General features: G+C 45.3%; 2 protein-coding genes and 1 pseudogene across 2 annotated transcripts; all 3 read right to left on the bottom strand.

The window, feature by feature from the left end:
* Positions 1-1713: 1713 nt before the first annotated feature.
* On the bottom strand, positions 1714-2677 carry LOC125537884 (uncharacterized). Its single transcript, XM_087529702.1, has one exon. It carries the CDS (start codon positions 2520-2522, stop codon positions 1956-1958), a length of 567 nt encoding a protein of 188 aa, XP_087385828.1. The 5' UTR covers positions 2523-2677; the 3' UTR covers positions 1714-1955.
* A 3092-nt stretch (positions 2678-5769) lies between these two features.
* Positions 5770-10836, bottom strand: LOC147992378 (uncharacterized; annotated as a pseudogene).
* Positions 10837-19308: 8472 nt separating this feature from the next.
* Positions 19309-20335, bottom strand: LOC125537875 (uncharacterized). Its single transcript, XM_048701204.2, has 2 exons — positions 20155-20335; positions 19309-20057 (listed from the first exon to the last, which is right to left on the bottom strand). Exons 1-2 carry the CDS (start codon positions 20212-20214, stop codon positions 19449-19451), a joined length of 669 nt encoding a protein of 222 aa, XP_048557161.1. The 5' UTR covers positions 20215-20335; the 3' UTR covers positions 19309-19448.
* Positions 20336-23421: the final 3086 nt, after the last annotated feature.

The following is a 23421-nucleotide window of genomic DNA, read 5'->3' as shown; positions in this document are numbered from 1 at the left end:
TACTGGAAGTTCTACCTCATTTCAGTTCTTCTCTTTTCCATTTAATTATCTATTTCATTCCAAGCTAACTATCTTACATACCTATTCCTTTCAATGCAAGACACACGAGGACTATGGTCTATGGGATATCAAGCTCCTTCAAATAATCTGCACCAGTTCTTCTTCTGGAGAATTATGTGTATGCATGGTCTACAATGGAGTTTACAAGATAGATTCACTTACTCAAATATTCGTCCTAACATTTTCCATAAGTGTATGTTATACCAACTCTCAGTAATCTCTACTACTAATGTCTTAGTTGGTAGTCTCGCCTCACTCCACCTCATCCCACCGCTCCTATTTTTCGCCCACCTTTGACATCATCACATCACAGCATTGGGCTGGTCCATTAACGTGTATGTGAACGCAATCCTCCCATCGCCTGCCCTCCTCGCGATAATCCCGACGTCCTCGCGCTGCCGTCCTCTTCTCCCTGATCTCCTCTACCAGCGCGCCTTCCTTGCGATCCTCCCGACGTGTCCTCATGTTGCCGTCCTCTTCTCCCCAAACTCCTCTACCAGGGGGACTCCTCTATGACCCAGGCGGAGCGAACATTGTACGCAGGTTTTTTTGGCTTTCATCGGTTCGTTCTCTACCCCTCCTCCATGACTCCCTCGCCATCGATTTTTTTCGACGTCTAAATGCAATCCCTCTGTGGGGAAGTATGGTGTGAAGGAGAGAGGCTGCGATGGCGAAGGCGAGGTGGGCGTCATCCCGTTTTGAAGGAGAGGGCTCCAGCGAGAAATGTCTCACTACGGCGAAAACCGAGCGGAAGGGGAGGGTCCGTCAGGAAAACATAAGGGTGTGTCATGGGGTGGAGTTTTTATGTTGGGTATGCGTGTTGGAGATAACAGGGTTCATAGTTTAGACATTTTTCTCCTCAATATGGTTTGGATTTGTGGGAGCCTGGACTGTCGCATTGTTACATTTTTCATACAGTGTATCATAAAGTGTATCATACATACAGTGAAAACAATTCCCCTTTATTATATACAGTATAGCCCTACAATATGGCCATGTTTATGCTACACTAGATCGCGGAAACCTGCCGTCAACCTTGATGTTGGTGTATTACAGTATAGCCCTTCAATATGGCTATGTTTATGCTACACTAGATTGCGGGAACCTGCCGTCAACCTTGAGGTTGGTGTATGAGAGAGAAATAAGATTCAATATCAATAATTTTTCTGATTTATTTATATACAGTATAGTCCGTAGCAACGCACGGGCGTTTTACTAGTGTAGGAAGTTAAATAGTGGTGGTTTAATGGCCATCAGCCTGGAGTTGCATGCTTCCGCAATGGTAGGTGAAACAGAGAAGATACAAAAAACACTGCTTGCTTATGGAGACCATATAATTCTGCTTGAAAAACATGTACGAAAGGAATTGCATATAGTATGTTGTTGAACCTGAAGAAGATGAGTTCATTCCAGCGCCAGTGAACACATTCTCAAGATGAATATCAAGATTGGTGATGGCACTGGGAAAAGCCAGAGGCTTGATTTGACGAGGGAGAAGCTAGATTAAGAAGGTTGCATCATCGTCAAAATGACTCGTGTGTGTACGTACGTGTTTGTTCCGACGTTCTGACGGGTTATATCATCGCGAGAATGACTCGATTTGATGTGACCGCTGCTGCATCGTTCTTGGATGAGACATGTCTGCTCACCCAGTTCATCGGAACAAAGTAGTAGATCTTTATTAGTATTATGATTACAGCATAATAGAACTTGAAAAGAGAAGTCTGACGAACACAAAGATACATCTCCCGTCAGACATTCATACGGACCCAAGAGGCCAGGCACTGAGCAGCACAGTTTTACAACAAGATGTGCGTCCGGAAATCATGAAAGTCGAACGAAAAATGTGTATCAAGAGAAGGAAACGAAAGCAAATTAAGCGCGAGCGCATGCATCTAGTGATCCCTGGTGATCTTCTCGGTGGTGGTGTCCTTGGTGGCGTTGGTGTTGTTGTCGCCGCCCATGTCCAGCGTGTTGGCCACGGCGTCCTTGGCTCCCACCACGGCGTTCACCACCGTCTCGCAGGCCTGCTGGAGCACGCTGCCGGTCTTGTCCTTGCCGGCGACGGCGGACTCCTTGGCGTACTGCGCCGCGTCGTAGGTCCTGTCCTGCGTGTACTGCGCCGCCCCCGCCGCCTTCTGCCTGGCCGCCTCGGCGGTCTCCGCCGCCTTCTGCCTGGCCGCCTCGGCGGTCTCCGCCGCCTTCTGCTTTGCCATCTCCGTCTTCTCGCCGAGGAAGCTGCCGGTCTGGTCCTTGCTCTCGACGGTGCGGTCCTTGGCGGCCTGCGCCGTGCTGGCAGCCTTGTCCTTGGCCGCCTGCGCCGTCTGAGACGCCTTGTCGGTGGCCTCGCCGGCCTTGTGCTTGGTGGCCTCCGTGGTTCCCTGCCCCTGCCTGGACGCGTGCCCGGCCATGCCCGCCGCCCGGTCCTTGGCCTCGTACGCCATGTCCTTGGCCGCGCCCATCACCTGCCCAGCCTTCTCCTGCAAACATCAATACCACGGACGAGCACAACGTTTGAGACGCGGCGCACGCGGCAGCATTTTCTCGACGGCATCCATGGAGAAGACGTACTACGTACCTGGGTGTGGCCCTTGGCCTCGCCGGCGCGGTAGCGTTTATATAGGCGGCACCTACGGGACAAGGCCGGGGACACGTCGCGCGCCGGAGCACGTCCATGGCCGCCACGTAGAAAGGACACGCGGTGTGACGCGTCCGTACCTTGGCGAAGCTCCATCGCCCTGCATATCACGAGCTAGCTGATACGGCACATGCGGAGGCCAGTGCCCAAGGCCAAGTAGGAGTCTTGTGTTTGATCAACGTGTCCCAGCCTCATTTCATCTCTGTTCTCGAGATCGGATAGAGCTGATAGAAAATTATGCACACATGCGATGCTTCGACTACCACAAAGGGAAAGTGGAAACTATCCCGCTAATTATATTACGATCATGACGTAGAAGAGGGGGCACCGGGGACATACTCTTCTCAATTTTCTACTCCCTCTGTACTGTAAACTAATCTAAAATGCACTATTTTAATGATCTAAACACTTCTATATTAATTTATGAAGGGAGTACTAAGTTAGACATGGAGGGGCGGGTGCCGGGTGGTGGATTCCCGTGCAATGGCAAGGTGCTGTTGCACATGGGAGAAGCGATAGGGCGCGGCAGATGTGGCTGCGGAGACCACCGGAGGTGAAGAAGGAATTTCACATACCGCGGCGACGATCTATGAGTGTGTCGGACCTGTTGGTGTCTCAGACCCGGCATGTGGGTCGGGGCCTCCGGTTTTAGATGTTAGGCTAGGTGAGAAGTCTGGGTATACAACCCACATTTTCTGCACCCCTTCATCAATGAATAGGAGTAGTGACAGATGTTGTCAAGATGACGACTTCAAACATATTGATGTATTACTTTATGAGGTCGTTATGAATAGTTAATAAAGTTGCTGCATACATCTCCCAGATGTAGAGGCCGGGGATCATCTTCCTTTTCTAAAAAAATATATCAGAATATTGCTCGAAGCACTTCCCAACTAGGGTTCCTCTTCCTCCCACCGGCATCGGCGCCAGTACGCCTCATCTCCACTGGCCTTAAGGTCATGGGAGCGCGGCGGATCCCGACCCTTGCCGGTGAAAGGGCTCCGTTTTTAAATGTGTCTTCGAGATTTGCTAGGGTTTGTGTCCTACTCAGAAGGGTGAGACGGCGGCGGCTCTTTGAAGATGGAATAAGATTCTTTCCGCCTAGCCTCGTTCCAGTGATGCGTCTAGCATCGTTGGTGGGCATGTGGATGTGCGTCTCCGGCGGATCTTTTCTTGGTGGATTTGCTCGGATATGTTCGTCGTTCGTCTATGTTCGTGTGTTTTCAGGTTGGATTCTTACGTTATACGCTACTCTTCATCGGCAGCGGTTACTGTTCTGGTGTGTTGGTCCTATGGGGCCTTAGCACGACGACTTCCCGATTGTCTACTACAACAAGTTTTGTCCGGCTCCAGTGAAGAAGCAATGATGACAGTCGTCGCTAGATGGTCTATGGACCTGGATATAGTTTTTATTATTTTTAGTGTTTGTTGTACTGCCGTGATAAATGAGCCACTGGAGATGCTCTTACATGATTGATCTGGTTGAGTCCTTCAGTAGCTTGGTCTTTAGCACAACATTATACTGTCGCAGGTTGCATTCTACCTACCAAATAATACTTTCTTTATCCCGAATTACTTGGACGAGACTTGCCTGCTCTCTGCGCGTGTGCCCATCCGTGCTCTCACGTATGTGACTTGATTTGATTGGAACAAAATAAGGCCCGGTCCCCTCCCCTTAAAATCAGGGGGGATGATTAGATTAGAAAGAAAAAAGGAAAAAAAAGAGAGTTGTAGGATGAAGTGGGAGCATGGATGGAAGCATGGGAAGGGAGCATGGGAAAAAATAGAAGTATTTTTGGTTCTAGATACATTCATTTCGATCCACTTCTGCGACAAATAATTCGGGATGGAGGGAGTACTGTAGAAGCTAAATTTTGCAAACTTACACCGTGTTTCAGTGCAAACTTGGATGAAAAATCAAAGGGGTTCGTTTACATAAGGGGACCTACACTAATAATTAAACCATGATTCAACGCCATCAAAAGAAAACCACCAGAACAAGTGCATAGACTAGGCACTCGCAAAATCGTGTCACGAGCTGATGCCATCCAACATCTGCTCTATGGTTATCTCAATGGGTGATGAGAATCCTAGAGTGAGTGCCTGGTTTAATAGATTCCTTTGTGCTTCATTGACTTGACATATGCATCGGGCACCCTTGCAGTTTGTGTATCGGCATTGTTCACGGAAGTGAATTCTCTTCAAACAGACGGCACGGTGCCTGATGAGCCTGATGTATTGCAGCACCCGCCTGTTTTTGCCAAGTCCATAGCCGCTCATCTCCAGCAGACTCAAGTTGTACTGCTCAAATTTAGGTGCTTCACCGGATACATTGGTCTCGCGGGGGCCCATAGCGGCGAAGGAAGACAGACGACATAGCTTCATGCAAAAAATCATACTCAGAAAGACAGAAGCACACCTTCTCCATAATAAATCACACTAAAATACCTTTTAAATTCTTAGGTGAAAATTGTTAGATTTATCAAGAACATGCTTTCATAATATCACTACAAGAATCTTGTTAATCCATGACGGAATAAGTCCGTCACAGACCTGTGTAGAACTGTCGTGGAAGGGTGTCCATGACGGAATTGGAATCCGTCATGTATATCGCGTCATAATTTGACCACTGTACACTCCATGACGGATCTTGGCTGTCATGGATGGCACTTAACGGACAAGCTCAGGACGTCGTTAACTTTCCAGCCACGTCAGCATCTGACATGGCGGCCCATGTAGAAATGGGCCATCTAAATATTTTGGCCCGTAAAATTTCAGCAACGTCCATGAGTGGCAGCCCATATAGTAATAATCGACCCAATTAGTATTTACATCCATTAATTTCAGCGTAGGCCCACTACTTTCGATCCAGAAAGTTAGTCCATCTCTCTTTCATCGTGCATGGAAATTTTAATCCAATAAGAATGGAAATTTTAAGCCAATAAGAATTTGACAGAAAACATATGCTCACATTATTAAAAAAATGAAAATTACATAAACACACCCCAAAATACACCTATACAGGAAATAAAAAAGTTAAGTTTTACAAGTATGTCTCTGAGAACACTATGCTAATCTATAGCCATGTGGTCGCAGATCCACTTGTCCATGTCGAAGTCTTCAGAACACATGTCTCTTGTAGAAAATGCTCCCCATAAATCAATATCTGCCACATGAAGAAACATTTGTCACTTTAAAAAATATTATAGCCAGTAGGTAAACTAGACGAAGTAGCTTACTAATGTCATCAAGTTATATATTTTATTCACTCCTAGGATGCAAAGTAGTGCAACAAATTTGATCTAAAGTGTGAAAAGAAACAACTAGTGGCAGTAGCCCACAGCCAAATCATATCAGCATATTTACAACATTAGATATTTATAGATAATGAATAAATAGTAGTAAAAATAAGAGAATTAGAACAAACATAAAAATGAATTACATGCTGTCCTAAATTCTTAGATGTTACAATGCCTACAAATGAGAATAACGAAGTATCTACTATAAAACAAGAATAAACATGATATTGCTTAAAAGTTAATCCAAAGAAAAGTGCGTGAACTGAAAGTATAATCAAGTTGGCCTATGAGCGATAGAGCAACAAAATATCACAGAACTCCAAGTACAACAGCAACCATTGAGGACATAAATCAGTAAAAAAGATGGCATGACTACCATACAGTATCCACCACGCGGACACATGAAATTGAGTGATGGACTTGAAATAATGGCCCTTAAACAAATTTCAAAAACTTAGCATCAACTACAATGAAAAAATTCACATATGCACTACATTCACATTCTCTTTAAATTCGCAAGCCATTGAAATATTCACCGTATAAGTACCATTCAACATATCAATTAACACAAAAAATTTCTTAGTAAGAGAAAAGGAAAATATGCTCTGGACCTATCATTTTGAGTATGAATTGAATTATAGCCAAATATAGCACAACAATTAACCATTCATACACAATTGAACATACAATTCTCAGAAAAATGATTGTTCACTAATGATGTCGATGAAGATACATATATAATTAACAAAGACAATGTATGATAGATTGGAAGACAAAACTTGCAATAGGACTCTGTAAACAATTACAGAGAATGGATGGCTTGCATGATGGCCAACTACCACCAGTTGACAATAAATCAAACACACCTTTACGATGTAAATTTCTGCACAATCAAGTACATCACAAGCATATACCACAACATGTGAGCTTCTGTATACATACAGATATATCCAGCAACTTAAGTTTATGGTGTGAATCTTTTTTGCAGAACACCTTATACCATTAGTTATTCAAACACACATCTGTCTTGTATCTTCCGTTGCACACTCAACCAAACACCAGTACATCAATTAACAAGCATGTTACCAGAGGAACGTCAAAACGTTTCATGTTATGCTAGCAGTAACCATCCATGCAAAATACGAGGAATACAAAAGTAGCAGGTTCTATATTTAGATCCAGCGTATGTAGATAAACCGGCCATAGCTGAGAAAAATAACAAGTGGGCGTGGGAAGGGATCAAACTCACGATGTGTATCTGCCGTCGTGCGGACACACCGCAGCTGCCCTGGTCCTTACTTTATTGACCGTGTTCATCGGCCTCCAGTCCAATGCGCCGAGCCGGCAACAAGTGGAGACTAGGGTTCGCTGCAGAGCCGCTCTGCTGTGACAAATCTAGTGTCGGGGTTTAGCTCCATGCCGGATCTAGCACACCCAAGACCAGCCACCGCAGAGCCGCTCTGCTCTGACAAATCTAGTGTCGGGGTTGGTGCCGCCATCGAACTCGTGTGATCTACGACACAGGCTGCAGATTAGCCATCGTTATGGAGGAGGGGGCAGAGGAGTGTGGGGCCGACGGGAAAGGTAGAGGATGGTGGAGGAGGAGTGGGAGTGGAGGCAGAGGAGGTACGGGAGAGGCCGGGGGAGAGAGAGGGCGCAGCCATGAGGTGGAGGAAGGGATGGTGAAAGGAGGGGCCGCCAGATCTAGAGGAGGCAGAGGAGGGAGAGGATGGGGATGAAGACGATGGGGGCGGCGGCGGCGGCGGAGGGAGAAAGAGATGGGGGAAGAGAGGCAGAGACTTAGGGTTAGGTCTTATACGGTGAATGATTTAGATGGGATTTAGTGGGCTCAAAATTTTTACCAACGCGCGCTAGTGAAATTCTAGGCGCGCCCTGCATCCTCCTCGCGCGCAACCTCCTGGCGCCCTCCAAATTCAAGCGCACCCTTCCTTTCTTTTAGTTTTTATATATAATCATCCACACTGACATGTGGGACAAATAAAAAACACGTACAACACATCAACAAGAACCACCCGTGACTGTGTGGATGGTGTATAAACAATGAAAAAAGTGAGGCCTAGCTATCAATCCATGACAGTATTCGTGACGGAACCTCGGTGTCCGTCATAAAGGTGCTACCGTTTTGGCTGTCGCCCGTCTCTTGCTGATCTGTGACGGTTTTCATGACGGTTCCCAAGAACGTCATCAGAAATCCGTCATAGATTAACTGATTTCTTGTAGTGTATACATAAAATTTACTAGCCAATTTTTCATTTTATTTATATACTATATAAAGTAGATAGCGTGTGATTTGTATGTTGGGGATACTTTTGTGGGTGTCCAAAATTTTATATTTTAGAGAAGAAAAGATAGTACCATGTACCTCCATAGAGAGCTTCTTGAGGAGAGGCGCGGCTTCTAGGACAAAAATAGTCCATGCCATTCCAAGCACACCCAAACGTCCAAGATAAATATCTCTCAGGTTACCGAATGAGGGTGAGAGTTGTCTTGGATTTTCGTAGTAGTAAGACAGATGTATTATCGAGAGGTTGATGTCATGAAGACAAGGAACATAGCCAAATCGCACGGTGGGAAAGCTCCGGCCATATTATCGAGGTCACAAAGAAGCCGCTCAAGTTTTGGAACCCTGATCAGGTCGACCGTGTGGTAGAAGCAAGCACGGATTTCCAGAGCAAGAAGTGAAGAGTCGGGAGCGTCTACCGATAGGATCGAGTTGGTGCCAGAGCCACAGTGAGTCAAGGAAAGGAGCTGGAGTCGACTGCAGGTGTGGAGGAGGGCCAGGAAGTCTGAGGCAGTGAAACATAGATTCTGCAGGGTGAGGCTGGTTACCCAGCTGAAAACCACGGGACAAGCACCAACGAATGACATGAAGCGTCGTCCGAGTAGAGCACGCTGCTCGTAGTTGACCATGGCGGCATGCAGCTCCGTCCGGATGGTGAACTCGAGACTCTCGGGGGGTGTGCTGCTGCTCTTGAGAAGGGCGTCGCCGATGGTGTGCAGGTATGGGTCGATCAGGTAGAAGGCGAGGCACAAGCTCTTGATGCTCCGTTCTCCAGCCAGAAACCACCTCGTGGAATCAGTGTAGCTCTTCATTATGCAGTCCACGGTGTGATGGGGTGGGGAGAAACCCTTGGGATGGGGTGCCAAGGTGGCGACATTGATGACGAGACTGGAGAGCAGACGAGGGAGGTGCCTCCATCGTCTCGCGAGGGCGCCGGTCCTGACGGCCGTGCGCAGGTCGACGAATTGGAGGGTGGTGAGGAGGACGTCGTCAGGGAGCGCGCTGATCCTGTCATTGCAGGAGGGCCTTTTCTGCTGAAACGACACGGGAAAATTAGGGCAAAACAAGAGAGATCGTTCGGAGAAAAATTGTGAATTGCGCACAACAAAAGCAAAAAGACGCACGCACGTACGGATTGATTGAATGAATAACAGGCGCGGCTGCAACTTACGTACCATGAGGGATCGCGCGATTGGAGCGCACCGCCGCCGGCCGTAGGTATCTCGAGTCTTTCGTCGTTTTGGAGAGGACCTGATCGAGAGATAGGAACGCTTTCAATCGATCCACCGCAATGCCAAATAACCGCCTAGTACGAGTACAACTTTAAAGCGGGCCTTGACGCACGGTGCCCGGTCCTAATGCTTTGACTAAGGGTGTGTGTCAAGTACTCCTTCCTTTCCGGTTTATATGGTTTATCTCAAAATTTTAGTTTTTCCATTTTATAAGGCTCAATTTGGTTGTTCCCCATCACATGTTCAGACTTCAAGGTGCATTAAATCATTGCATGCAAGTATTAAGAGAAAACTGACCAATGCATGCACTTTATGCATGCATGCATTGCAATTAATGCATTCGTAAACATAATTTTTTGAGGAAAACAAAAAGCATTAATTGGGTGCTTTTGCAAACTACAAAAAATATTCCACCACTTATCATCTACCTTGGTTGGTGAGATTTTTGAATTGAGCCTTATAAACCGGAAAGGAGGGAGTATACTTAAACATTGAGCCAAGCTAAGGGGATGTTTGTTTCCAGGGACTTTTTCATGTAGGGACTAGAAAAAGTTCCTCTTAGAGACTTTTTATCAAACGGGAGGGACTTTTTAGGGACTAAACTAGGCATTTGAGACTAAATGAAGAAGACTCTCAAGGAGAGTATTTTTGGGACTTTTTCAACAATGCCCCTTCATGCACCCATTGGCCCGCCACCCCATGGTGTTGTTTAATTGTTATTTTTTATATACTAGGGGCAACATGGTCATTTAATAACCTCTAGGAAGGGACTAGGGACTTTTTAGTCTCTAGAAACAAACAGGGAGGGACTTTTTAGGGACTAGGGACTTTTTAGTTGAAACTAGAAAAAGTCCTAGGACTAGAGAACCAAACACCACCTAAGTATGTATATCCAGCATCAATAAGAGCATCTACAGCCAGGCGGCCAAACCCTCCTCAAACGTTTGGGCAATTCGCCCGATCACTGACCGGGCATGATTTTTCGATTCACACGGACGTCTCAAACGGGTCTCAAATGTCCGAGCTGACCGACACCACTCATATCAAGCCCAGGGATGGATATGGGAGCGCCCGGGCACACCCGTCACGTCGGACCCAGCCCATGCTGGCCCATCCGACCCCACATATATTCGTCCCTGTCCGCTCACCGGACCTGACCCTACCACTTACCACTTCACTCCCCTCCCCTCCACCACCCGAGCTCACCTCTGACATGGCAGGCAGCAGATCTAACTCTAACCAGTCTGGATCCCTCGACTGGGGTGTCATCCCGTGCAGGTTGAAGGAGGCAATGGCAGTCCGCATTGCACTCCGACGCTCCTCGGAGGACAGCGCCCAACCGAGGACGGATCTGTCTGCCGCAACTCCATAGCGTCTGCTCAACGGGCGCTCAAGTCTTCTAGGGTTGGATCATCGCGGTCCCGACAACTGGAACCCCTCTCCTTCCCCATCACCGGTCGGGCAGACTATGAGTCCTACCAGGAACGGGCGGCCCTCATGGGCAGGGTAGGATAAGGGCCGCCAAGGCCCGTATCGCGGCGAAAATGGCGGCGGCACGGGCGACCGCAGAGGAGGAAGCCATCTGCGCCCACATTTTGAAGAAACGGAAGCGGAGGAACACCCACATCCTCGCCCGAGAGCAGAATCGGGTGGTCCGTGCCATGGCCGGACTGCCAACGAAAGAGGGGAAGGCGGACAGTGACGGTGAGGACAGCTCCGGCGACGAGCAGATCCGGCTCGATCGTACTGCGTCTTTGACTGGTACTTCCGCGAGAAGGTCGGGAAGGGCAAGGGCAACCGTGGATGAACTCCACCATAGCCAAACATGCCAAATTTTTGTAGTTCGATGGCATGTTTTAGTTAGTAGTGATGGAGTGGTCGGACGATGTGTGTCCATCTGTTGGGGAACGTAGTAATTTCAAAAAAAATCCTACGCACACGCAAGATCATGGTGATGCATTGCAACGAGAGGGGAGAGTGTGATCTACGTACCCTTGTAGACCGACAGCGGAAGCGTTAGCACAACGCGGTTGATGTAGTCGTACGTCTTCACGGCCCGACCGATCAAGCACCGAAACTACGGCACCTCCGAGTTTTAGCACACGTTCAGCTCGATGACGATCCCCGGACTCCGATCCAGCAAAGTGTCAGGGAAGAGTTCCATCAGCACGACGGCGTGGTGACGATCTTGATGTACTACCGTCGCAGGGCTTCGCCTAAGCACTGCTACAATATTATCGAGGATTATGGTGGAAGGGGGCACCGCACACGGCTAAGAATATGATCACGTGGATCAACTTGTGTGTCTATGGGGTGCCCCCTGCCCCCGTATATAAAGGAGTGGAGGAGGGGAGGGCCGGCCCTCTCTATGGCGCGCCCTAGGGGAGTCCTACTCCCACCGGGAGTAGGATTCCCCCTTTCCTAGTCCAACTAGGAGTCCTTCCATGTAGTAGGAGTAGGAGACAAGGAAGGGGAAGAGGGAAGAGAAGGAAGGAGGGGGCGCAGCCCCTCCCCCTAGTCCAATTCGGACTAGGCCTTGGGGGGGCGCGCGGCCTGCCTCTCCCTCTCCCCTAAAGCCCAATAAGGCCCATATACTTCTTCTCCCGTATTCCCGTAACTCCCCGGTACTCCGAAAAATACCCGAACCACTCGGAACCTTTCCGATGTCCGAATATAGTCGTCCAATATATCGATCTTTACGTCTCGACCATTTCGAGACTCCTCATCATGTCCCCGATCTCATCCGGGACTCCGAACTCCTTCGGTACATCAAAACTCATAAACTCGTAATATAACTGTCATCGAAACCTTAAGCGTGCGGACCCTACGGGTTCGAGAACAATGTAGACATGACCGAGACACGTCTCCGGTCAATAACCAATAGCGGAACCTGGATGCTCATATTGGCTCCCACATATTCTACGAAGATCTTTATCGGTCAGACCGCATAACAACATACGTTGTTCCCTTTGTCATCGGTATGTTACTTGCCCGAGATTCGATCGTCGGTATCTCAATACCTAGTTCAATCTCGTTACCGGCAAGTCTTTTTACTCGTTTCGTAATACATCATCTCGCAACTAACTCATTAGTTGCAATGCTTGCAAGGCTTATGTGATGTGCATTACCGAGAGGGCCCAGAGATACCTCTCCAACAATCGGAGTGACAAATCCTAATCTCGAAATACACCAACCCAACATGTACCTTTGGAGACACCTGTAGAGCTCCTTTATAATCACCCAGTTACGTTGTGATGTTTGGTAGCACACAAAGTGTTCCTCCGACAAACGGGAGTTGCATAATCTCATAGTCACAGGAACATGTATAAGTCATGAAGAAAGCAATAGCAACATACTAAACGATCGGGTGCTAAGCTAATGGAATGGGTCATGTCAATCACATCATTCTCCTAATGATGTGATCCCGTTAATCAAATGACAACACATGTCTATGGTTAGGAAACATAACCATCTTTGATTAACGAGCTAGTCAAGTAGAGGCATACTAGTGACACTCTGTTTGTCTATGTATTCACACTTGTATTATGTTTCCGGTTAATACAATTCTAGCATGAATAATAAACATTTATCATGAAATAAGGAAATAAATAATAACTTTATTATTGCCTCTAGGGCATATTTCCTTCACCATCGACGTAGTTGTATGAGTTTGTATGAATTTAAGATATGGTAATTGAGGTGTCCGGATGTGGATTACATTATTTAAGGGGTCCCTGGTCAGTGCCCGCAGACGCGCTTGGACGCGTCCGCTGGCGTTTGAGGAGCCGGATTTGCCAATCACGGTTGTAGATGCTCTAACTTGCGTGCGTGGTAGAAAGTGTAATGGCAGCGCCTAAACAAAGTGCTCATAGTAAGGATATACCAAAAATAGAGTATTGTTGCTACTTGGTATAAGATCTTTTTGTTGAAATCATGGCTAAGGGGAAGGCAATTAAATGTACCAAATGGAAGGCAAGTAGGACATATTTTGTTAATAAAACTACTCATTTGTAATTTCATGAGAAATGTAAATATATATTTTATTCCAAAAGCGAGTAAAGTCGATTGATCCACATCAAGTTAGATACAAACACCATACTTATTACATAGAAACAACAAACCATAGCGGCAGCGAGATAAGGAACTTATATAGTTCCACATAAGCTTACTGTTAGATAGCTTCACTTGATCGTCTCGTCATTCAACACTTCACATGACACATCATATGAACCTGTTGTGAGTAATTTGTTTTGTCAGTTGAGAAATATGATATGTTTTCCATGGACAACAAAATTATCAATCTTGGACCAACATTTCCAAAGCTTATCGATAGTTTGCCGTTAGTAGTGTCGAAGCCGAAGACACGTTCGATTTTTTTTTCTCCAATTTTTGTTGTTTTGACAACGTCTGACCAACCAGTAGTTATTGTGGCTTTGTCAAAGCTTCAGGAATCCAAATAAACATGGGGACTTGTAATCCAACAGTTCCTAGAATCAAAGTAATTTGTTGTTAAGAAATGAAAGTAACCATCAGTTTCCGAAACCCCACTATGTATTAGTAAACATATGGTTGTCACATAAAAGTATCTTCATCCCAAGAAAATCAAAAACAATATTTATGGTTCTTTGGTTATGACCACATGAATAATACAACACATACATCAAGTACTCCAACCCCAATCAGTGTAGATCAAAAAGAAAACAAAAGAATTCGTGGTTTCTTCAATTGTATATTCATTTTATATTACTGAAAAAATGAGGTGACAAATTAGAATATTCCCATTAGGGTGACCAAATTCCATATTTTAAATTCACAAATTAGGCTTCTCACTAAAACATACACTCAAATAGGAGGCACTCCAAAAGAAATCTGAATGAAACATAGAGGCATACACCATTTGCACTGTACATATTAATGCAAATAGGAGGCATTTCAAAAGAAATCTGAATGAAACATAGGGGCATATACCATTGCACTCTACATATTAATGTAGATAGGAGGCACTTCAAAAGAAATATATATTATAAGAGACTCAAAAATGACGGCGAAAACAAAAACGAAGATTTGTTGCATTATCTCAATGAAAGAAATAGCTCAAGAGTGATTTACCTAAATGGTGTTTGTTCCTTGCCGCTCGAAGAACGTTGATAATGAATTTAGAACATTGGCTCATGAAGCAGAGTGGCCACCTCAACGTTTTCATTAAAGTCGTGTATTTAAGTCTTTTTTCCATTAAGCCATGCAAAATCTAGTCATGTAATTAAGTCATCTTTTTACTAAGTCATGCAAAATCTATCACATAAGGAAACGTCTCCATTAAGGCCATTTTTAATATTCTCTCTCACTGAGCCATGCAAAATCTGCCATGTAACAAACTTGTAAATTATAATTATTTTTGCATTAGTCTATGCATGTAGCACTGCCACATCATACATGCATATTTGTCATCCTTCACATTTTTGTTCGAAATGATATTTTTAACGGTAAAAAAGTTTATACTCAATTTTTAGAAATTTTGTTTTATTGATTTTCAAACATATATCTTTTTATTAGATTTAGTTATTTTTAGCAACTATTTACCCAAATTTTAATAAACTTACTGTTCGAAATGATATTTTTAACGGTAAAAAAGTTTATACTCAATTTTTAGAAATTACGTTTTATTGATTTTCAAACATATATTTTTTTATTAGATTTAGTTATTTTTAGCAACTATTTACCCAATTTTTAATAAACTTACTGCAACAACGCACGGAGTATCATTAGTTCCGATGATTTGTGGCCTGCAGACGCCAGCGGATCATCCTTGGATGAGGCATGTCTGCTCACTCGGTTCATCAGAACAAAATGAGGGGAGGTGTCACATGACACAAACTATAGTATACCCTGCCACGTGTATAAGCTTAATTCCAAACTTTTATTATTGTTACATCGTACTAGAACTTGAAATGACAAACACAAAGATACATTACAAAATCAAAGTTACGACCAAAATGTGCGCGTGGAAATCATGAAACTGGAACACCAAATGCGTGTGGCAAGAGAAGGAAAGGAAAGCAATTTGAGCTCATGCGTCTAATGGTGATCCCTGACGATCTTCTCCTTGGTGGCGGCGCTGCCGTTGGTGTTGGTGTTGTCTCCGCCCATTCCCAGCGTGTTGGCCACGGCGTCCTTGGCGCCCACCACGGCGTTCACCACCGTCTCGCCAGCCTGCTGGAGGACGCTGCCGCGGTCTTGTCCTTGCCGGCAACGGCGGACTTCTCGGCGTACCGCGCCGCGTCGTAGGTTGTTGCTCTGTTAAAAGCCAAATCATTTCTGCAGTTTCAAATTGCCCATAACAACGCACAAACTCCTACGCGAATATGTCTAGTTGTTTTGGACTCTATCCCAACAAGCCACGTTCCAAATAACAAACTGACCGAATTCAGAGGAGTAATGTTAAAAGCAATTTGCACCGTGTGCCATAACACTCTCGCCAATGGGCAATCAAAGAAAAGGTGCTTGATAGTTTCGTCCCGATCACAGAAACTACACCTAGTAGATCCTGTCCAGTTGCACTTAACCAAATTATCCTTTGTTAAAATGACTTGTTTATGTACAAACCACATAAACACTTTAATTTTCAAAGGAACCTTGACTTTTCAAACATGTTTGGAACTAGGAATAACACTAGAGTTGATGACATCGATATACATCGACTTGACTGTGAAATCTCCAGACCTAGTAAGCTTCCAACACAACTGATCGGACTGATGAGCTAGCCGAACCTCCATCAGTCTACTCACCAGATGAAGCCATGCTTCCCACCGGTCGCCAATGAGCACCCTCCTAAACTGAACATTAAGGGGAATGGACTGCATGATCGTTGCAACCAGAGCATCACGTCGCTGAACAATATGATACAGGGACGGATACTGAAGCGCCAACGACGTTTCACCAAGCTAAGTGTCCTCCCAGAAACGAGTGATGTTACCATTACCGATAATAAACTTTGTTCTATTAAGCGAGTGGTGGATATCACGAGCTAGCTGCTGATTCGATGCAGCATATGCGGATGCCAGTGCCCAAGGCCAAGTAGGAGATGAACAAGTGCGAGTAAAGCAAGTGTAGGACTCATCTACTTGATCAACGTGTCCCACTCTCATTGCATCTCTAATCTCGAGTTTTGATAGAGCTGGTAAAAAAATACGGAGTATGCACACATGCGATGCCTAGATTACCACAAGTGGACACTACTCCCATTATGATGATGACGTCGAAGTGCGGCCACATACTCTGCTCATTTTTCTAAGTGAGATCTATTTTGGTCGAAGTCCAGACGAAGGCAGACAGCTCTGGCGAGGACAGCTCCGGCGACAAGCAGATTCGGCTTGATTTGTACTATGTCTTTGACTAATGCTTCCGCGAGAAGGACGACAAGGACGTCGGGAAGAGCAGGGGCAGCCAAGGATGAACTCCGCAATAGCCAAACATGCCCAATTTTGGTAGTCTGATGGCATGTTTAGTTAGTAGTGATGGAGTGGTCGGACAATGTGTGTCCATCGACGTAATTGCATGAGTTTATATGGTTTTGAGATATGATAATCGAGGTGTCCGGGTGTGGATTACATTATTTGAGGGGTGCATGGTCAGTACTCGCGTCCGCGGGTGTTTGAAAGGCCGAATTTGCCAATCATGGTTGTAGATGCTCTAACTTGTGCGTCTGGTCGAAAGTGTAATGGCATCGCCTAAACAAAGTGCTCATAGTAAGGATATGCCAAAAACAGAGTATTGCTGCTACTTGGTATAAGATCTTTTCGTTGAAGTCATGGCAAAATGCAAGGCAATCAAATGTACCAAATGCAAGGCAAGTAGGACATATTTTGTTAATAGAACTACTCATTTGGAATTTCATGAGAAAATTAAATATATATTTTTTATTCTAAAGTGAGTAAAATCGATTGATCCACATCAAGTTAGATACAAACACCATACTTATTACATAGCAACAACAAGCCATAGCGGCGAGATAAAGAACTTATACAGTTTCACATAAGCTTACTGTTAGATAGCTTCACTTGATCGTCTCGTCATTCAACACTTCACATGGCACATCATATGAACCTGATGTGAGTAATTTGTTTAGTCGGTTGAAAAATATGATGTGTTTTCCATGGACAACAGAATTATCAACCCTTGATCAACATTTTCAAAGCCTATCGACAGCTTGCCGTCAGTAGTGTCGAAGCTGAAGACACATCCGAATTTTTTTCAATCTTTGTTGTTTTGACAAAGTATGACCAACCAGTACTTATTGTGGCTTTGTCAAAACTCTAGAAATCCAAATAAACATGGGGACTTGTAATCCAACAGTTCCTGGAATCAAAGTAATTTGTTGCCAAGAAATAAAAGTAACCATCAGTTTCCGAAACCCCACTATGTATTAGTAAACATATGATTGTCACATAGAAGTATCTTCATCCCAACGAAATCAAAAAAAATATTTATGGTTGCTTGGTTATGACCACATCAATAATACAACGCATACATCAAGTACTCCAACCCCCAATTAGTGTAGATCAAAAAGCAAACAAAAGAATTCATGGTTTATTCAATTGTAAATTCATTTTATATTACTGGAAAAATGAGGTGGCAAATTAGAACGCTCCCATTCCGATGACCAAATTTCATATTTTAAATTCACAAATTATGCTTCTCACTAAAACATACGCTCAAATAGGAGGCACTTCAAAAGAAATTTGGATGAAACATAGAGGCATAAACCATTGCATTGTACATATTAACGTACATAGGAGGCATTTCAAAAGAAATCTGGATGAAACATAGGGGCATATACCATTGGACTGTACATATTAATGCAGATAGGAGACACTTCAAAAGAAATATATATTGCAAGAGACTCAAAAAACGATGGCAAAAACAAAAACAAAGATTTGTTCATTACCTTAATAAAAGAAATAGCTCAAGAGTGATTTACCTAAATGGTGTTTGTTCCTTGCTGCTCGAAGAATCATTGTTAATGAATTTAGAACATTGGGCCCATGAACAAAGTGGCCACCTCAACGTTTTCATTAAGGTCATGTATTAAAGTCTTATTTTTCAGTAAGCCATGCATAATTTAGTCATGTATTTAAGTCTTCTTTTACTAAGCCTTGCAAAATCTATCACATAACATAAGAGAACATCTTCATTAAGGTCATTTTAAATCTTCTCTCCCATTGAACCATGCAAAATCTGCCACATATCAAACTTATAAATTACAATTATTTTACATTAGTCTATGCATGTAACACTGTCACATCATATATCATGTTAGTCATCCTTCACATTTTTGTTCGAAATGATATTTCTTAACAGTAAAATAGTTTATATTCAATTTTTAGAAACTTTGTTTTATTATTTTTCAAGCATATTTTTTATTAGATTTAGTTATTTTTAACAACCATTTACGTATTTTTTTAATAAAATAACCGCAACAATGGGCAAAGTATCATCTAGTTTCGAAGATTTGTGGCCCTGCAGACGCCAGTGGATCATCCTTGGATGAGGCATGTCTGCTCACTCGGTTCATCGGAACAAAATGAGGGGAGGTATTTTCTTTTTGGCGGGTGAATGAGGGGAGGTGTCACATGCACAAACTATAGTATACCCTGCCACGTGTATAAGCTTAATTCCAAACTAGTTCCTTCGTTCCGAATTACTTATATGAATGTATGTAAGTATGAATGTATCTAGATGTATTTTAGTTTTAGATACATTCACTTTTGTGACGAGTAATTTAAAATGAAGAGAGTATTATTATTGTTACATCGTACTAACTTGAAATGACAAACACAAAGGAGATACATTACAAAATCAAAGTTGCGACCAAATACGTTTGTCAAGAGAAGGAAAGAAAGCAAATTGAGCTCATGCGTCTAATGGTGATCCCTGACGATCTCCTCTGAGGTGCGGGTGGTGGTGTCCTTGGTGGCGGCGCTGGTGTTGGTGTTGGTGCCATCTGTGCCCATGCCCAGCGTGTTGGCCACGGCATCCTTGGCGCCCACCACGGCATTCACCACCGTCTCGCCGGCCTGCTGGAGGACGCTGCCGGTGTTGTCCTTGCTGGCGACGGCGGACTCCTTGGCGTACTGCGCCGCGTCGTAGGTCCTTTCCTGCGTGTACTGCACGGTCTCCGCCACCTTCTGCCTGGCCGCCTCGGCGGTCTCCGCTGCCTTCTGCTTGGCCATCTCCGTCTTCTCGCCGAGGAAGCTGCCGGTCTGGTCCTTGCTCTCCACGGTGCGGTCCTTGGCGGCCTGCGCGGTCTCGGAGGCCTTGTCCTTGGCTGTCTGCGCCGTCCCGGCAGCCCTGTCCTTGGCCGCCTGCGCCGTCTGGGACGCCTTGTCGGTGGCCTCGCCGGCCTTGTGCTTGGTGGCCTCCGTGGCGCCCTGCCCCTGTCCGGAGGAGTGGCCCGCCAGAGCCGCCACCCGGTCCTTGGCCTCGTAGGCCTTGTCCTCGGCCGCGCCCATCACTTGCCCAGCCTTCTCCTGCAATGCAAACAGCACGGTCACATCCCATCTCAGACACGGCGCAGGCACACGCGGCAACTCGTCGGAGACCGTCCACAGAAGTAGGAGTACGTACCTGGGTGTGGCCCTTGGCCTCGCCGGCGCGGTAGCTCGCCTGGTTCTGGTTGGACGCCATCTCTCTCTCAACTGAACTGGATCAAACAAACTAGCACTACTACTTCTGACTTGCTCTCGACGAAGTGTAAAAACAAGAGATCACTTTGGCTATTGCTCGACTTGGCTTCGATCGACTGACTGGCCTAGAGCGTGGTAGCAGCTATATATATAGGCTGCGGCCACGGACAGACCCGGGGACACGTCGCGCGCCGGAGCACGTCCATGGCCGCCACGTAGAGAGGACACGCGCTGTGACGCGTCCGTAGCTTCGCGAAGCTGGATCGCTCACCCATATCAGGAGCTAGCTGCTGATTCGATACAGGCATACAGCACATGCGGATGCCAGTGCCCAAGGCCAAGTAGGAGATGAACAGATCCGAGTAAACAAGTGTAGGAGTCACCTGCTTGATCAACGTGTCCCAGTCTCATTGCATCTCGAATCTCGAGTTTTGATAGAGCTGATAAAAAATGGACGACGATAACGGTCTGTCCACACGTTTTATGTGATGTCTAAGAGAACCAGTTTACACACCTACGTGTGGGTAAAACAATTAGCGCCCACACGCCTCGTTTTTTTTTCTTGCGGTCTCTCACATGCCTACGTGTGGGCAAAATGCATAAGCCCACACGACCTCTCTCAACCACCTACCTCACGGTTCCGCACGCCCCGCGTGACAGTCACCATGCGTCCCCGCAGTTGTCATGGTCCGGACCCTCTTCAATGTCCGTTTAACTACAGTTGCCATGTCGCTGAACTACAGTTGCCATGGTTGCTCAACTGCAGTTGCCATCACAGGTCAAGTGACAGATGCCATTTTGGACAACTGCAGTTATTGCCATGTATGGTCTGGTTTATTATAGTTGCCATAATTTGGAAACTTTAGAGGTTGCCATCTACTAACACTAGGCAGTTGCCATATATGATCTAATTTATTACAATTGCCATGATTTGAAAACCTTAGGAGTTGCCACCTACTAACACTAGGCAGTTGCCGCGTAGTGCTACAAAGAGACATGGCAAAACAATATGCTCGGGTAAAAAAGAGAGTTGCCATCTACTTAGAAGCACACTGGGGCAGTTGCCATGTACCCTGCAAAACACATGGCAACTGGCATGTTTGGGTAAAAAAGAGAGAGTTGCCATCTACTTACAAGCATACTAGGGCAGTTTCCATGTACACTGCAAAACGCATGGTAACTGGCAGCTTGGGTGTGGGAGAGAAGACGGACGTGTGGGCGAGATGGCAAATGCCCACACACCAGCCCTTGTGCGTGAGTAAAAACTGGTGTGTGGGCGAACTGCTAAACGCCCACACCGGCCCCTCCGTGTGGTGAAACGAACGTGTAGGCGACCGAGTGAATGCCTACACACCAGCTCAGTCCTACGTGGCACCACAAACATGCCAAGATTCATGCACCCACAAACGAACATGGATCCACGCGTGTGAGCGAGATGCAAACGTCCACACATGTGAGCATTATTGTTTTCGTAAAAAATATGCGAGACTACAGGCAATTATACCTGGACATCTGCTGGGCCGGGCCGGGCTTCAGGCCAAGCCTAACAAAGCTTGAGGCAAAAAACCTAGGCTTGAGCCTGGGCCGGCCGTTGGGCCTGTTTTTAGGCCCAAGCCCGGCCCGACAATGATAAAGCCCGCCAGGCCTTGGATGTCGGGCCGGGCCCCTTCCTAAAATTTGAAAATGCCAAGCATAGGCCCGACCCAACGTGTGCTTTGGGCTCAAAACTCAGGGCCAGGCCCAGCCCGCAGGCAAGACCAGGCCAGGTTAGGGCAGGCTTTTTCGAGTCGAGTCGGGTCGAGCCAGTCGGGCTGGGTATCCCATGGCCAGGTATACAGGCAATATTGTGTTTGCTACATGCCATCACCTACTAACATGCACTGATGCATGAATCTCACTATCTATGCAATGGAGCAAAGATCATTGCATAGATGATGCATGCCATATGTATGGTCAAAAGTGGGAAGCCAAATAGATCAAGGTTAGCTTTCTTGGCCCAAGACATTAAACGTACACTTTTAGAAAGAAAACTTGTATTACTCATGTACACCGTCGGTGAGCCATTTCTTGTCAAAATTTGGTAGTCGTATTATCGTGTGGTAGGTGCAGGACCCCAGGTGTTGCACAGTTATGCACCTATGATTGTATCAATCTTTGATGAGTAATATAAGTTTATTCCTGCAAAAAAAAGATGTAACAATAATAGGACGATCTGGCCGTGGAGGCCACCAGAGAAGACGAAGGCAGCAATCAAAGGCACGACGTAACATGGTCGAGCTGAATGCGGAGATGAGATAAACGGTCACACATGTATAATTGTTTGTGGATTGGTGGAACTTCTTGTGGGTTCTTGATTTGGGCACTTGGCCATTCTAATGATAGCAACGGGCCAATACGAAATGACATGTCATCAAGGTGTTCTTTCACTTTCCAATTTGTCCTACCTTTAACATCCTTTTTTTAAGAAATGACACGTGTAACTCTACACTAGCAAACTTATTGCTCAGTGCACAAGACACGTGAGGGGGAACGGGGGGGGGGGGGGGGGGGGGGGGTGGGGTTAGATGATATTACTTCAATAATTTCAAAAATCTTGGACTATTATTGCCCTATAAAGGTATATATCACTATTTTTGTCGGTTGTGGCATTTTTACTTACATTATTGATACTTGTATACTAGAGCTTGATACTTCAGTTTTTTCTAATAAATGGTTTTGAGCACCGAAATGATGCAGAGGTCGGGGGTAATCCTCCTTAAAAAAACAAATATTGCACTAAAAAGGTAAGCAACACAAAATTAATGGTGTCACATGAATTATACCAATAACAAGCGACTAGTACTAGATTGTATAAAAAGCAAGCGTGGGTAGCACCCATTGTTCGGATCATTGCCTCTTTTGATACACCAAAGGTGCAAACACACAAAAAGTAGAGTAACTGCCACATGTAAATAATAAACAATTGCACATAATTGTCATGACGTGAACTTAAGTTCCATAATCTTTAATATTTAGTTTTCTAGAATAAGAATCCACTAAAGAAACAAAATTGGAAGTAGGTCAAGAATAAATAACTAGTAAGATGTCCGTGCTATGCTACGGAACCACTTTAAGAAACGAAAGAGTGCAAGAAAAAGACAAAGGGGGCGATTTTTCTCATTACACATCAATCTGTTAATCCAACATGTGAATGTTGTCGGCATCCATG

The sequence above is a fragment of the Triticum urartu genome, chromosome 1A (genome assembly GCF_056163025.1).
Source record: "Triticum urartu cultivar PI428250 chromosome 1A, HENAU_Tu73, whole genome shotgun sequence".
Classification (NCBI taxonomy): domain Eukaryota; kingdom Viridiplantae; phylum Streptophyta; class Magnoliopsida; order Poales; family Poaceae; genus Triticum; species Triticum urartu.
The sequence above is the reverse complement of the archived record's forward strand: the minus strand, read 5'-3'. Positions and strand labels throughout refer to the sequence as shown.